The sequence below is a fragment of the Typha angustifolia genome, chromosome 5 (genome assembly GCF_048772165.1).
Source record: "Typha angustifolia cultivar Huaian chromosome 5, ASM4877216v1, whole genome shotgun sequence".
NCBI lineage: Eukaryota > Viridiplantae > Streptophyta > Magnoliopsida > Poales > Typhaceae > Typha > Typha angustifolia.
The window spans coordinates 6,770,662-6,784,193 of NC_133243.1; the positions used below are offsets into that span (position 1 = coordinate 6,770,662).

Sequence of the window (13,532 nt, forward strand, 5' to 3'; positions counted from 1 at the left end):
ACTTAGAATATTTAAGCAAATATATTCCTCTGGTTAACGTACTGCTCGGTGACTTGGCGGAATCCCCCACCGAGTAGTAGAAAAGAAGAAATAAAATAGTATTGCTGTTAGTTTTAAGTAAAAGATCAATAATAAAAATAAACTGTATGGCATTTTTAATAAATATACAACTGCTCACTCCTCTCATGCTTTGAAGATACGTACTTATTAAGCGAGTAACAACGCTGTGTGTGGCCTATGAGTACTAAGTTTTGACTCGGATAAGAACGATAAGATAACCCCCCCAAAAAAAGAAGGGGAAAAAAGAAGAAGACATTTGTCCCGATTCATGCACTTTGCCAGGCCTTTGTTAGTGGCCGCGCATTGCCTTGTATTGACTAAGTCTAAGACTTCGATTAAAAAGTTCATTGAGATAAAATACACTCAACTACCCCACGAAACTTGGTCGAATATAATTACACATTGTTGGCCATCCCATCAATAATTTATGTCATTCACTTACATCACATCAAGTAACAGACAGTCAATTTTGCTTCTCTGGCTCTATCACCTTCCACTCTCCGCGGTGGCAGAATAACAAGCCGCTGCAACCGGATCAGCCAGGGTCCACTATACAATTGACCATTGTACTTCAATGGTTGAATTATGGGTTCCAATTTTTTTAAAAAAACATATTTGGGTTTGATATTTAGTAAAATTTTTTTTATATTCAATTGTTACATGGGTGTAGTTTAAAGGATTAATTATGTCTACACCTTCTTAATTATATCTAACTTTTATAAAAATATCTAAATTTTTTTAGGTTATAATATACTTTCTAAATTTTTAAAATTTTTAATGTTACTCTTCTATTAGTTATTATTGTCTGAAAAATTAGGTGAATTTACATGATAATTATATCAGATGTAATTAACTCCAAAATAAGTAAATCTTATAAGCCCCTTTCATTAAATTAGGATAAAAGATATTCTAATAAAAATATAATCATCTTCCTACTCTTCACCATCACTGACTTCTCTCTTAGAGGCGGTGCAAATTACTAACATCGCCTCCCCGCCGTCGATTTGCGACAACCTAGCACCAGCCATCCAGGACCGCCATTCCCCCACCTTCCCCTCCTCCTTTTCCCCACCATCATCGTCAGCAGCATCGATGATTGCACGCACGGACCTTGATGGACAGTACTGACATATCGTATCATCGTCGTTTCCCCTCCTCAGGAAGACATTAGCAATGTTGAAGCTGAGATCCAAACCCTCATATCTATCTTTGACGACGATTTGTCATGATTGATGCTCAGCATTGGAGGATTCATCGACATTGCCAAGATCTTGCCTTTGCCGGCACCAGAATCATTCACCATCACTCCACCCCAACTCCACGCCGTCGTCATAGATCAACCAGTCGTTTTGCCATCGACACTAACTCTTGCCGAAAATTCTTTATAGACTATTGAACTAAAAGAAATATCCTCATAAACCCTTTAATTCAAGAGTCATTGTGGTAAAAATTCTTAGCTTAGAGGATTTTATCTAATAAAAAAATTCTTAGTAAAAAAAAAGTTTAGGAATCGTATGGCGGTGTAATTAACCTAAACGCCCCGGCATATAATAGGATGCAAAGAGAGAGAGAGAGGGGGGTTTTGGTCTTTTAGTCGAGGGCAAATAAGGAATTACGAAAAATTAAATATCTTATTTTCTTAACTCACTACCCAAACCCTTCCGCTATTATAATTAAGGGGCATTTTAAAGGTGATAGTTCTATACTTCTATTATCTAAGTAAAATTATCACTTCAATTGCGTGTATAGACCGACAGCCAACCATGAGCTGGCGTTCTTAAAATAATGACTTCATTTATAATAGTTCATATAGAAAAATAATATTTTATTACAACTGGAAACTCCATCTTCCCTCAAAATAAGGCCAAAGATCAGATGGCCATGGATTAATTAATCAATTCCACATTAATAAGGAAACCTACCTTTATAATATATATATGTATATATAGATGTCAGTCGTGGTCTCTTGGACATTAGAAAAGGACGTTAGCCGCCTTATTAAAACCCAGCATTGGCGAGATCTTTATCTGAGAACTTCACAGCACAAAGGAAAATAGTTACTATTTAAATCAAATAAAATATAAAGAGATGACAAGAATTAAGCCCAATAATGTACATATATATATATATATATATGTATCGGTCAAGGAAAGTTAAGTTACAATTAAGCCCTAATCAACCAGCTTAACCCCTCTAAAAGCTTCTTCGCAATGCCTGACATACTTCACCAAAGCCCCAGAATCCACATCCTTCCTTGCTTTGCAATCAAAATTGGTGGGGTTATGGAAGCATGGCTCCATTGACATTGCTCTAACGCATGGTGGATCTGCTACTTTCTCCAAGTCCTGGTTGAAAAGAATCCATGGCTTTAAACCTGCAAGACTTTGCCCTATGTACCCAAATGTAGACCATGGGCTTGTAACTAAAACATCACACATGCTTAACAAATACATATCCGCCACTGCCTTTTGGTTGTGAGATTGATGCTCAGTTTGCTGCTCCTCTTCGTGTGTTGGTTGGTATACTCTAATTACTTCCCCAGTGGTAGTTGGGTGATTATAGTACATAGACTTTATCTTCTCGTAGTACTTTGCATATAAAGATATGACAAGAATTGCCTTTCGCTTTCCCCCATTTGTAGCTGTAGAAGAAGCGATTTGCTCCTGCGTAGTATTGATGTTTGGCAGTAGTTTCTCTCTCAGAGAGCATGACATGACCTGGTTGAATAAATTCTCGAAAAGCTCGGAGGTCTTCGGCATATATCTGATCTGAAGAGCAATCATTTCATCGGCTTGGGTCAGATGAGAGTAATAGAATCTTGTAACCATTCTCCAAATGTGGTTCGTTGGGTGGAATAGATACCTTCCTAGGTGATGGAAGACGGTCTCTTTTGCAGGAAACAATCTCTGTAGCTCGTCTATGTACTGTTCCATTAGGAAAAATTGCGGAACGAAGTATACATCGGACTTCACTATTATCCAATTCACCTTGTCGAGGAGTAGCTGATCATCTTCGCAGAAGAAGAGCCCGTCCAAGTGCTTGTAATCATCCACAAGATGAACGTAAACATACGAAGGCAGCATCTCGGCGGAAATATTCAGGCTATTATTAATCACTTTATTCTTTAGCATTGTACCGTAACTCACTCGCGAACCGAGACGGAGGCCGGCCAAGTCCTTGATCAACGGGAAGTCCGACGGCAGGACCCAAGAAGTATTAGGGAATGGCTCGCAGAATAGGTCGACTAATTCAGGTGGGAGATGGATAAGTAGGACCTTATTCGTGAGGAGAGCGTAGAGGAAGGCAGAGGCAATTGTGAGAATCCTATTCCCCATGCCATATAAAGGAGTCCAAACCACGTAGTTGCACTCCAAGTTACTCGCACTGTGCTTGGACTTCAACTGTTGGATTGATTTCTTGTAGAGTGGAGTGTTTGGACCGCACTTCTTGTGAAGGGATTCATACTGGCGAAGCCTTGAAACTAAGTATGAGGATGGTAGAAACGGTGACTCTTTACGATAGTATGCAGATTGATATCGACTAAGGCAGGATTGCTCATCGAATCCAGGCAAAAGTAAGCCACCAAGAAGCTTGTCTCTCTTGATCAATGTAAAATTTGGTGTTGAAAAATCAGCTTCATAACCTAGTAGAATATATATTTCAAGATAAATGTTAGTAGCTGGTTAAGATTTATAACTGATTTCAAACTATCATAGGAAAACAATTAATTATAGACGTGAAAAACAATTCGTAGGAAATGTTTCGAAGCATATATTGAAATGCTATTTAGAAAGTACAAAAGAAAGTTGCACTCATTTTTACGGTTATTAAGTAAGGGTGTCAAAATAAATGAGCAATTCGAGCTCGGCTTGGGCTTGGCTCGGCTAAACGTCAAGTTCAGCTTAACTCAACTTGAGTTGAGCCGAGTCTAAGCCGGAGTTGACTTACTCAAACTCGACTTGATTAATATGTTCGATATAAATTATCTTACAAAATTCAAACCCTAAACAATATTCACAAAACCCATCTCCAAACTAATCCCTTTATCCTTTTCCTGCCACTTGCCCACTTTTTCCTTCTTCTCCGTCGGTAAGTTGATGTCACCTCCTCTCCTCCTCTGTCAATAAGTCGGTGCCGCCTCATCCTCCTCCTTCGTTGCTTTCTCTCGGCGTCACCTCCTCTCCTCCTCCATTGGTAAGTCGGCGCTGCCTCATCCTCCTCCTCCTCCTTCTTCATTGATAAGTTAGCACCGCCTCCTCTTCCATCGGCAAACCTCCACCACCTCCTCCTCTTTCTCCTCAAGCCGTCGCCTCCTCCTCCACTGGTTTCAAACTTGAGCTCGACACCGGCTCAATTTGACTAGGCTAATGTATAGCTCGATAACAAGCTTCATTTAAGCTCAAGCTCGACTCGAGTTAAGCCAAATTAAGCCTTATTCTCAAAATAGGTTTGAAATTAATTTCGAGCTAAATCTGAGCTAAAGTTGGCTCACTTAGGCTCGGCTCATTTACACCCCTATCATTAAGATTAAGAAAGATAAAGAAAATGATAGGTCCGACCTTTGAATTAAATAATAGGATCAAAAGAACCTAAAGGCTTATTAGACTACAAAACTGTAAGAAAATACTACTATGGATGGCATCATAATTCACTATTCCTAATTAAAAATCTTTATATCAAATATATGGAACTAACAGTCAAACACCCAAATCCAAGGCAAGTTTTATAGGAAATTACTAACTCAACCAGGAGAAGAAAAGTTTATAATTGGAAAGTTATTGCTAAGAAGAAGATGAAGAAGAAGAGTTGCTGCTGTTTACCTTCTATCTCACTATCTTCATCAAACCAAAGCTCTGATGGATCCCATCCATCTACGTAGAAGATGTAGAAAAGTGGCAGACTCAAAACGAACACAAGAAGCATCAACCGAGCCCTCCTGGTTCCCAAACATCCACCCTTCTTCTTTGCCTCCTCCAAATTAATGTCTTCCATCTCTCTATCCATTGTGAACTTCTTCGCCTCCGCACGCTCCTCCTGGCTCCTGGAGATCCACCCAATTTAGAGAAATAGTTTTGCATTTGTTGACTTAGAATTAAGCAATTACTAGGCCCACAAAGTCATCATACATTTCGTATTGCTTGGTGGAAACCCACCAGTAATAGGATAGGGAGGAGAAGAAGACAAAGTATGTATCATGAAATTTATAAAAAGAACCCAACTTGTTACATGGGTTATTATGCGTATTCACTATTTTTCATCGGACCCCCTGCCTTTCTTCTTTCTAGTATCTCAGAGACCAATATTGGGCTTAGATCTCTTTCAGACAGTTAGATAAGGTAAATTAACTATTAATATAAAACGATCTTGATACTGCGCCTTATTTATTTTTTATTATACATTGAATCCCTTAACATCAACAATAATAATAAAAAAAAAGCTCTTCAAATGTGACAGCTGAATAACAAATACTCTTATCGTGATCTGAATCGTCAAAAGAAAAATGAAATTAGTGTGGAGAACATGCTAATGGTTTTTTTTTTCTATTAATTGGAAAATGATTATTAATTTAATCGTGTGACAAAGTTGAGTAGCTATATATATATTGGTGCCTTGACTAGCATAAGACATTAAATATTTTTGTCCCGATCTATGCAATTGACAAGTCTTTTTAATTTTCTTCTATTTTTAAAGGAATAATTGACAGTCTTTGTTGGTGGCCGGGCGAAGTCTTCTTTATCAAAGTCTTCTATCTAAGTCTTCGGTTTAAAAGGTAAATAATAGTAAGAATAATAAAGTCTAACTATTGGGTTAATAACATCATTAGCACTCGACTACTCAACGAAACTTAGTCTAATATATATGTATGAAACTATTCAAAATGTGAGTATTGATTCAAAACTCTTTGCATGTGAGTAGACTGTTTCTTAAACAAGCGTGAGTGACTTCTCTCGCCTCCATTAGCCGCTTTAAGTGGGGTCCACATTAAGTGATGGGTTTATTTAGATTAGAGTTAGATTATTTTTAAGGAAAAATTATGATATTTATAAAACTATACGCTAGCTTAGTGGCTTATATATTAAGTTTTAGATAAGACAGCTTCTTATAGAATAATAGACGCATTAAAAGTTGAAAAGTAGAAGTTACAGTAGGTGATTAACCTATATATTTATGTTTTGTAACGTAAGCTAATATAAATTTATGAGAGATAGTTTTGATATTTACTCGCATTATTAACAAGTTCCATTAAATAATTGGATTGCATAAAAATATACAGAATTAACTAACACCTGATCGATATATCGATATAATTTATTTTAATGGTATTTAATATATCGATATAATTTATTTAAACATTTTTTGTTCTTTTATTTGAGAATTACTAAGTTAAAGAAATTCACTAATTATTTTTGCTTGAGCTGACTTTCATATCTTTGACATTAAGCAGGAAATGTTTTTGTGAATTGTCTCAGTCAGTCATTCTCTCTCTCAGACACAGAGAGAGAGAGAGAGAGATTTTGGACAGGTCACGTGTAACGGTTTTTGTACTCCGTTGAGATCATAGCAATTCCGTTGGTAATCCAGGATTTCCTTCTCTGTAAAATTCTAGCACCTGTCTTCTTCCTTCCCCACGCTGCAATCACTCTCTTCTTCGTCTTTTCTCCTTCCCTAGTCGGAGCGTGCATCGTTTCGAACACCACCTAGCGACCGACTCTACGGCGAGTCATCTTCCGTATTCTTTTAATTAATTTCAATTTACTAGAGTATGTAGTTGTGTAGCATCGTTTTTGCGGCTTCTCTGGCGAAGTTCTGCCGGCTGGCGACTTTGGATCGCCGCCGGACAATACGGAAAAACTCCACCGCATCGCTTTCGTGCCATGGGAACTCTCAAGGTGTTCGAGGGAGGCTACGCCGTGTAGCCTCGCTCCGTCAGTCTCCTGGCCACCTCGGTCGACTCTCCTCCACCTCGTGTGAGCGTTGGTGTCTTCGGTTTGGAACGTCGCGGTGTAGCCGCCGGTGGCCACCTCCCCTCCTTGCGTTGGGCATTTTCTCTTTCTTCTCCGTCGAGGGAGGTGGTGGCTTGGGTTGGGTCGACGGGTGGGCAGCAGGTTAGCAGCCCAGTCAATTGGGCTTCTTCTCGGCCCAAATTTAGTTTCTAATTTTAGTTTATCGTTGAATTAAAATATAAATTTATTTATAGATAAAAGTGAAAAGTTTTTACTAGTCTATTAAATTGTTCTATTCCACGTGGACCTTAAGTGAGACTGGGAGTGGATTCACTTTTCTTTTTTGTCTTTTGTCTCGTATATCGTGCTACTAAGTTTTGCAATATAATATTTTATGCATTTTTATTTTCCCTGCAATACTATACTTTATATAGTTTTATACTTCATAAAATATTAATCTTCGCAGAATATTGGTTATGAGTTAAAAAAAAGTTCCTAGTTCGCTCCACAATTTTTGACTTTGATCTCTTTCAATATTAGAAGAAAAAATAGAATAAATACTATATTTCTTATTCGGTGATAATAGACACAAAATGAGAATAAGTTTTTAGTAACATAAGAAGTTACAAGCAGTAAAATATAAGCATGCTAATTATTATCATTAATTGATAATCTTTGATTTTAAAATCATGTTTACAGAGTTTTTGTTGTCTTTTGGGTTGACGGCCATCTTATCTTCGCTTAGAATTTGATTTTTTTTTCTTTTAATCACAATATTATTTTTTACTATTATTTTTAGAAAGATATTGGCTATCTAGTTATAACTCTATTACTTGAAGAGTGTTTTTGTTAACTTCCTTATAATTGTTAAATTATATTGAGTTATTTTATTTCGTAATTTTCAAAAATTACTATTAAGACTTCGTATGATTGAAATCTATTGAGATGCACAGTCACGATTTAGATTTCAAACATACAATTTATTAGATTTCTAATAGGGTGTGGAGAAAGCCTTAAAAACTTTCTTTATTGGACAACTATAGTAGGGCTCCTAATTTTATGACTTGGGGTCCTTTTCTTAGTGATGTTTGATGGGGTTGATGTGTGCATTAGATTTGAGATAAAATTAGTATAACCAAAACAAAAAAGCTCAGGTATTTGAACAAGTAAACAATTGTAAGAGATGGTGAAGGTGTCATTAGGCCTAATCAACTAGCTTAACACCTCCATAAACATCTTCACAATGCCTCACGTGTCGAACTAAATCTCCCATATCGACATATTTATTTGCTCTACAATCAAAGTTAGGAGGTGTATGGAAGCATGGCTCCATTGACATGGCTCGAAGGCAGGGAGGACTTGGTGCCTTCTCATGCTGTGGGCTTAGAAGTATCCATGGCTTCAAACCTGCAAGACTTTGTCCCACATACCCAAATGTAGACCAAGCACTTGTGACAAGCACATCACACAAACTCAATAGATATATCTCTGCCAATGCCTTTTGGTTGTGAGACTGCTGCTCTGTGTGTTGTTCCTCCTCATGTGTAGGTTGGTAGATGCTAATGACCTCACCAGTTGTAGTTGGGTGCTCATAGTACATGGACTTCATCTTCTCAGAGTATTTGGAATATAAAGAAGTAACAAGAACTGCTTTTGATCTTACCATGTTTGCAGAGGAAGGTAGCTGCTCCTGTAGAGTTATATTAGGCAACAAGTTCTCCTTCAGGAAGCATGAGACAATCTGATCGAAGAATCCATCAAAAGAAATCGGTGTTCTCGAGAAAATTCTTATCTGAAGGCCAATCCTTTCCTCAGCTTCAGCTAGATAAGAGTTATAGTATCTTGTAACCATTCCCCAAATAGAGTTTGTGGGGTGGAAAAGATACCTCCCTAAGTGATGGAAGACGGTGTCTTTTGCTGGAAACAACTGCTCTAGCTCGTCTTTGTGCTGTGGCATTAGAAAGAGGCTTGGCACAAAATAGATGTCAGATTGCAGCACTAGCCAATTGACTTTTTCAAGAACTAATTGATCATTTTCACAGAAGAAGAGTCTATCAAAGTGCTGGTAGTCATGCTCCAGATGAAGATAGACAGATGCAGGTAACGACCCAGTAGTAGCATTCACATGGTTACTGATCACCTTATTCTTTAGCATGCTTCCATAACTTTGAGGAGAGCCAAGATGAAGATTGCTAAAGTCTTTCATTAATATAAAATCTGAAGGTAGGACCCAGGATGTCCCAGGAAATGGTTCACAGAATAGGTCAACCAAGTCATCAGTTACATGGATAAGCAGGACCCTGTTAGTGAGGAGAGCATAGAGAAATGCTGAAACAATTGTAAGCATCCTGTTCCCCAAGCCATTGAATGGAGTCCACACCACATAGTTGCACTCCATATTGGCCACACTGTGATTAGTCTTCAATTGTTCTATGGATTGATTATAGAGTAGGGTGTTTGGGCCACATCTCTTGTGGAGGGATTCATACCTACGAAGCCTTGCCAAAAGATAGGAGGATGGTGAGGAGGGTGACGCTTTGCGATACGATGATACATCATAACGGCTGAGACAGGATTGTGTATCGAAGTCTGGCGAGAGTAAACCACCTAGAAGCCTGTCTTTTGATGCAGCAAGGGTTACTGAAGATCCATCTTCAGAACCTATGAATTAGTTACACATGTAAATAACAAAGGAAATACTGGTGACAGATTTGTTGAACATTCACAGATGTAAATATTAACAGAGAATAAAAATTCCCTCCTCTCTTCAGAGAAGACTAAATGAGATGATCACTGAATTAAGAGAAAAAATATATATAATATGTGCACTGGACAAGAAATGAAGCTAATTGTTACCTTTAATAAGTCTCAGTCTAAATTCTTGAAGCCATGCCTGTGATGGACTCAAACTACCTCTGTAGAGGATGCAGAGTAGTGGCAGAGTTAAGAGGAACGCAAAAAGTAGTGCTACTTGAATTCTTCCAGCTCGCAAATGTCTATCCTTTTTCTTCGTCTCCACTAAAGGAAATCCTTCCATCTCTATATCCACAGATGGCTGGTAACTCCTGCTCCTCTTTAGATCCATGCTTCCTTGATTTCTTCACAATCCTCAGGTGCTTACATATCTGAAGAAGACTTTAGATAAGAGTAGAGTTGAACCGAAGGAATCAATGAGCTCATGAAGTCAATGTATATAGTATGATTCAGACCTTCTCCCATGTGATCTTCCTACTTCTTAGCTTATAGTTGAAACTTGGATTGGATTATTATCTTTGAGTGAACCGAAATCAAGGCTAATTCATTTTTCCAAGTAATCAATACGTACAAAATTGAGGAGCATTTGACTAGCCCTGTATCCATGCAGTTTACAGGTAGTCAGGTCTTCACTTCATAAGCAAACAAGATCTAAATAAATTTGATGCCCTACGCATAGTATATAAAGAAAAACCCAGCTTCTGTCAGTAATAAGCAAAAACGTTTATACTAATCGCAATGCCCAAGCATTAATTTAGTATTCCTACTTTCCTTAAAAGTCAATGCTTCGAAAAAAAAAAAATTTACTGGCCGCAATCTTGCTACCTATGCATGTGATGGCATCTGGATTTGCTTGTTGCCAAAAATTTTAATTAAAATGTGTTATATCATTCCAGTGTCATAGTAATATCTACCAAAAGTATATATAAGATAACACTCTGTCATGCAAAAACAAATGACAGCGAAGAGTGTGACATCCATATTAGCTAGACGAGTAAGATAAGTAACTGCTAAGAGCTTGCATGTCTGCCATCAATATTAGCATGAAACAACAGTTAGAAGAAGTAGTACCAGAGGACTGCTTTGCTTGAAACAGAGGGAGACTTGGACTCGGCAAGGCATTTCGTCGAACAGGTGATAGGTGCAAATATTGAAGCAACAACATTAATCATCATATAAGTAACCAAAATCAAATTGTTTCCTTTATATATCCCATTACATCAGAACACTATCACAGAGAGGATACAAACTAACATCACAATCCACAGACAACCACCATTACCCTAATCAAACAGCTTAATCCCTTCTCCGAGATCTTCACAAGTCCTCACATGCCGCTGCAGCTTAATCGTGTCCACAGTCCTATTCCCCCTGCAGCCAATCCTGGGAGGCGTATGCAAGCATGGCTCCATAGAACTGAACCTAATGCAAGGAATCTCCGACGCCTTGCGATTCTTAGCGTATGGCAAGAACCACGGCTTCAATCCTGCAAGCCCATGGCTCACGTACCCAAAAGTAGACACTGCACTCGTGACAAGCACATCACAAAAGCTCAGCAAATATATCTCAGCCAAAGCTTTCTGGTTGTGGAATTGCTTCTCGCTGCTCTGATGCCCCTCATGGCTCGGCTGGTATACGCTGACGAGGTCTCCAGTCTTAGCCGAGTTCTCGTAGTACATGGACTGGAACTTGTCGAAGTATTCTTGGTACAAAGATGTCACCAGTACTGCCTTTGATCGAGCTACGTTGGTTGACGAAGGACTTGGATTCTTGCGTTCAATATCTGGCAGTAAGTTCTCTTGCTTGGAGCAAGCTAGGATTTGGTTGATCAAGTCATCGGACCCAATGGGTGCCCATTGAAAGATTCGGATTTGGATTCCAATCCTCTCGTTAGATTTGGCTAGATATGAGTCATAGTACCTTGTGACCATTCCCCATATAGTGTTAGTAGGGTGAATGAGATACCTTACTAGTAGATGAAATATGCTCTCCCTCGCCGGAAATAGCCACCGCAGTTCATCTTCAAATGCCGGTATCGAGAAAAAAGATGGCACGAAGTAGAGATCGGATTGTAGTATGAGCCAATTGACTTTGCCAAGTACCATTTGATCTTCGTCGCAGAAAAATAGCCTATCTAAATGCTGGTAGTTGTGCTCCAGATGCAGATATATATAAGAAGGTAATGATACCACTGCGGTTTTAGGGTTGTTACTGATCTTGTTGTCACGCAACAAGTTTCCATAACTCTCTTTAGTGCCGCCATGAAGTTTGGTCAAGTCTTTGATGGGGAAATTCGAGGGTAAAACCCAAGTTGTATCAGGAAATGGCTCACACCAGAGATCAGCTGAGTCTTCGGTGACGTGGATAAGTAGAACCCTATTTGTGAGAAGGGCATAGAGGAATGCACTAACTAGGGATAGGATTCGGTTGCCTAAGCCATTGTAGGGTGTCCAAATGATATAGTTGCAGTCCATGAGCTCCATGCTATGGCCAGACTTAAGCTGCTCTATGGACTTCTTGTACAGGAGAGTGTTTGGGCCACATTTCTTATGGAGAGCTTCATATGTTCTTAGTTTATGGACTAGGTAAGAGGATGGTAAGTGAGGTGATGCCTTGTGGTACAATGCAGACTTGTAACGGCTAAGACAAGACTGCTCATCAAAATTTGGGGACAGTAATCCACCTAGGAGTTTGTCTTTTGATGCTAAAGAGTTTGGAATGGAACCGTCTTCGGGGCCTGTAAGGAATAGATAATGTATATCATAACTTTACAAATATAAATATGTTTTATCTTAGTATAATCGCATCTAAGATTACCTTTATCTATTCTCTTTGTCATCGTAACTGCATTGATCCAAACAAATGAAGAGGTCCAGTAGTGTCGAGGGAGGAACACCAGCACCGGCAAAGTCATCAGGCAGGCTACTAACACCACGCCGGGCCTCGCCGCACTCCATCCCTCCGCCGCCGTCTTCTTCTTCTTCGACTCGATACGAGGAGTACTAATCTCTTCCATCTCTGGGTCCATCGTAGTAGACTGCTGCACTCTCTTCACACACACCTCATCCCTCATTACTTTGCTCTCTTTCATTGAGTAACTCAATTAGCTCCTCTACTACTGTAGCTTCACAGATAATATAAATGTTTCAAGAACCTTCTATGTAGTATTATCACATGTACCTTTCCGTCTATGTCCTATGTGGAATGTTGTTTCCTTTGTAAATTACTTGGAGCATATCCAAGCCACTTCTTATGGCTCATTTAAAGGTCAGAATGCTTCGATTAGGAGTAATTAATAGTAGTTTGACTTCGATAATGGTGCCTCCCATGTGAAAACACGTTAGGAGTCACGAAACATTGAGTACTCTCAAGATTTGCTATTGATAGGAGATGTTGACTTGAAGTTGCCAATAGATTCCAATACAACCTTGGTAGAATCGCTCCAGTCAACTTTTATAATCCAAATCCGTCGAAAAATACATGCTATTGAACGCATTCACAAATAGTGCATCAACTAAGACCTCGATCGTTGGGAAGAGGGTAATAATCAAGCGTATACTGTAATGTGTAGTAGTGAAGCATTAGTTGGCTAAAGATTCGTATGATATGAGCTTCCTTTAGACTTTGACTAAACGAATCTAGTAGGTGGACAAGTAGATCTTTTGGAGAAATATTTGGCTAATGAATCAATGCTCTTGAGTGCTACTAGATGCCATTGAAACATGGGGGGCTGCAAGAAAGAGACACAAAGGTGATTCACTTGAAGGGGAATTT

At 38.8% G+C, this 13,532-nt stretch overlaps 2 protein-coding genes across 6 annotated transcripts; both read right to left on the bottom strand.

The window, feature by feature from the left end:
• Nucleotides 1–2,098: 2,098 nt before the first annotated feature.
• Nucleotides 2,099–5,308, bottom strand: LOC140759933 (probable fucosyltransferase 7). The gene is made up of 3 exons (XM_073096645.1): nucleotides 5,187–5,308; nucleotides 4,881–5,101; nucleotides 2,099–3,703 (listed from the first exon to the last, which is right to left on the bottom strand). Coding segments are annotated over exons 1-3 (1,695 nt in total). The 5' UTR covers nucleotides 5,189–5,308; the 3' UTR covers nucleotides 2,099–2,231.
• Nucleotides 5,309–8,102: 2,794 nt separating this feature from the next.
• On the bottom strand, nucleotides 8,103–12,937 carry LOC140760303 (probable fucosyltransferase 8). Of its 5 annotated transcripts, XM_073097214.1 has the most exons (5): nucleotides 12,576–12,937; nucleotides 10,830–12,495; nucleotides 10,214–10,354; nucleotides 9,861–10,129; nucleotides 8,103–9,665 (listed from the first exon to the last, which is right to left on the bottom strand). In XM_073097214.1, the coding sequence occupies exons 4-5, from the start codon at nucleotides 10,087–10,089 to the stop codon at nucleotides 8,209–8,211; spliced, it is 1,686 nt and encodes a 561-aa protein (XP_072953315.1). In that variant the 5' UTR covers nucleotides 10,090–10,129; nucleotides 10,214–10,354; nucleotides 10,830–12,495; nucleotides 12,576–12,937; the 3' UTR covers nucleotides 8,103–8,208. The 5 variants fall into 5 exon arrangements, 4 of the variants coding, with proteins under 4 accessions (XP_072953315.1, XP_072953316.1, XP_072953314.1 ...); XM_073097215.1 differs by lacking the exon at nucleotides 10,214–10,354; XM_073097213.1 differs by having other exon boundaries at nucleotides 9,861–10,354.
• Between the last annotated feature and the right edge of the window lie 595 nt (nucleotides 12,938–13,532).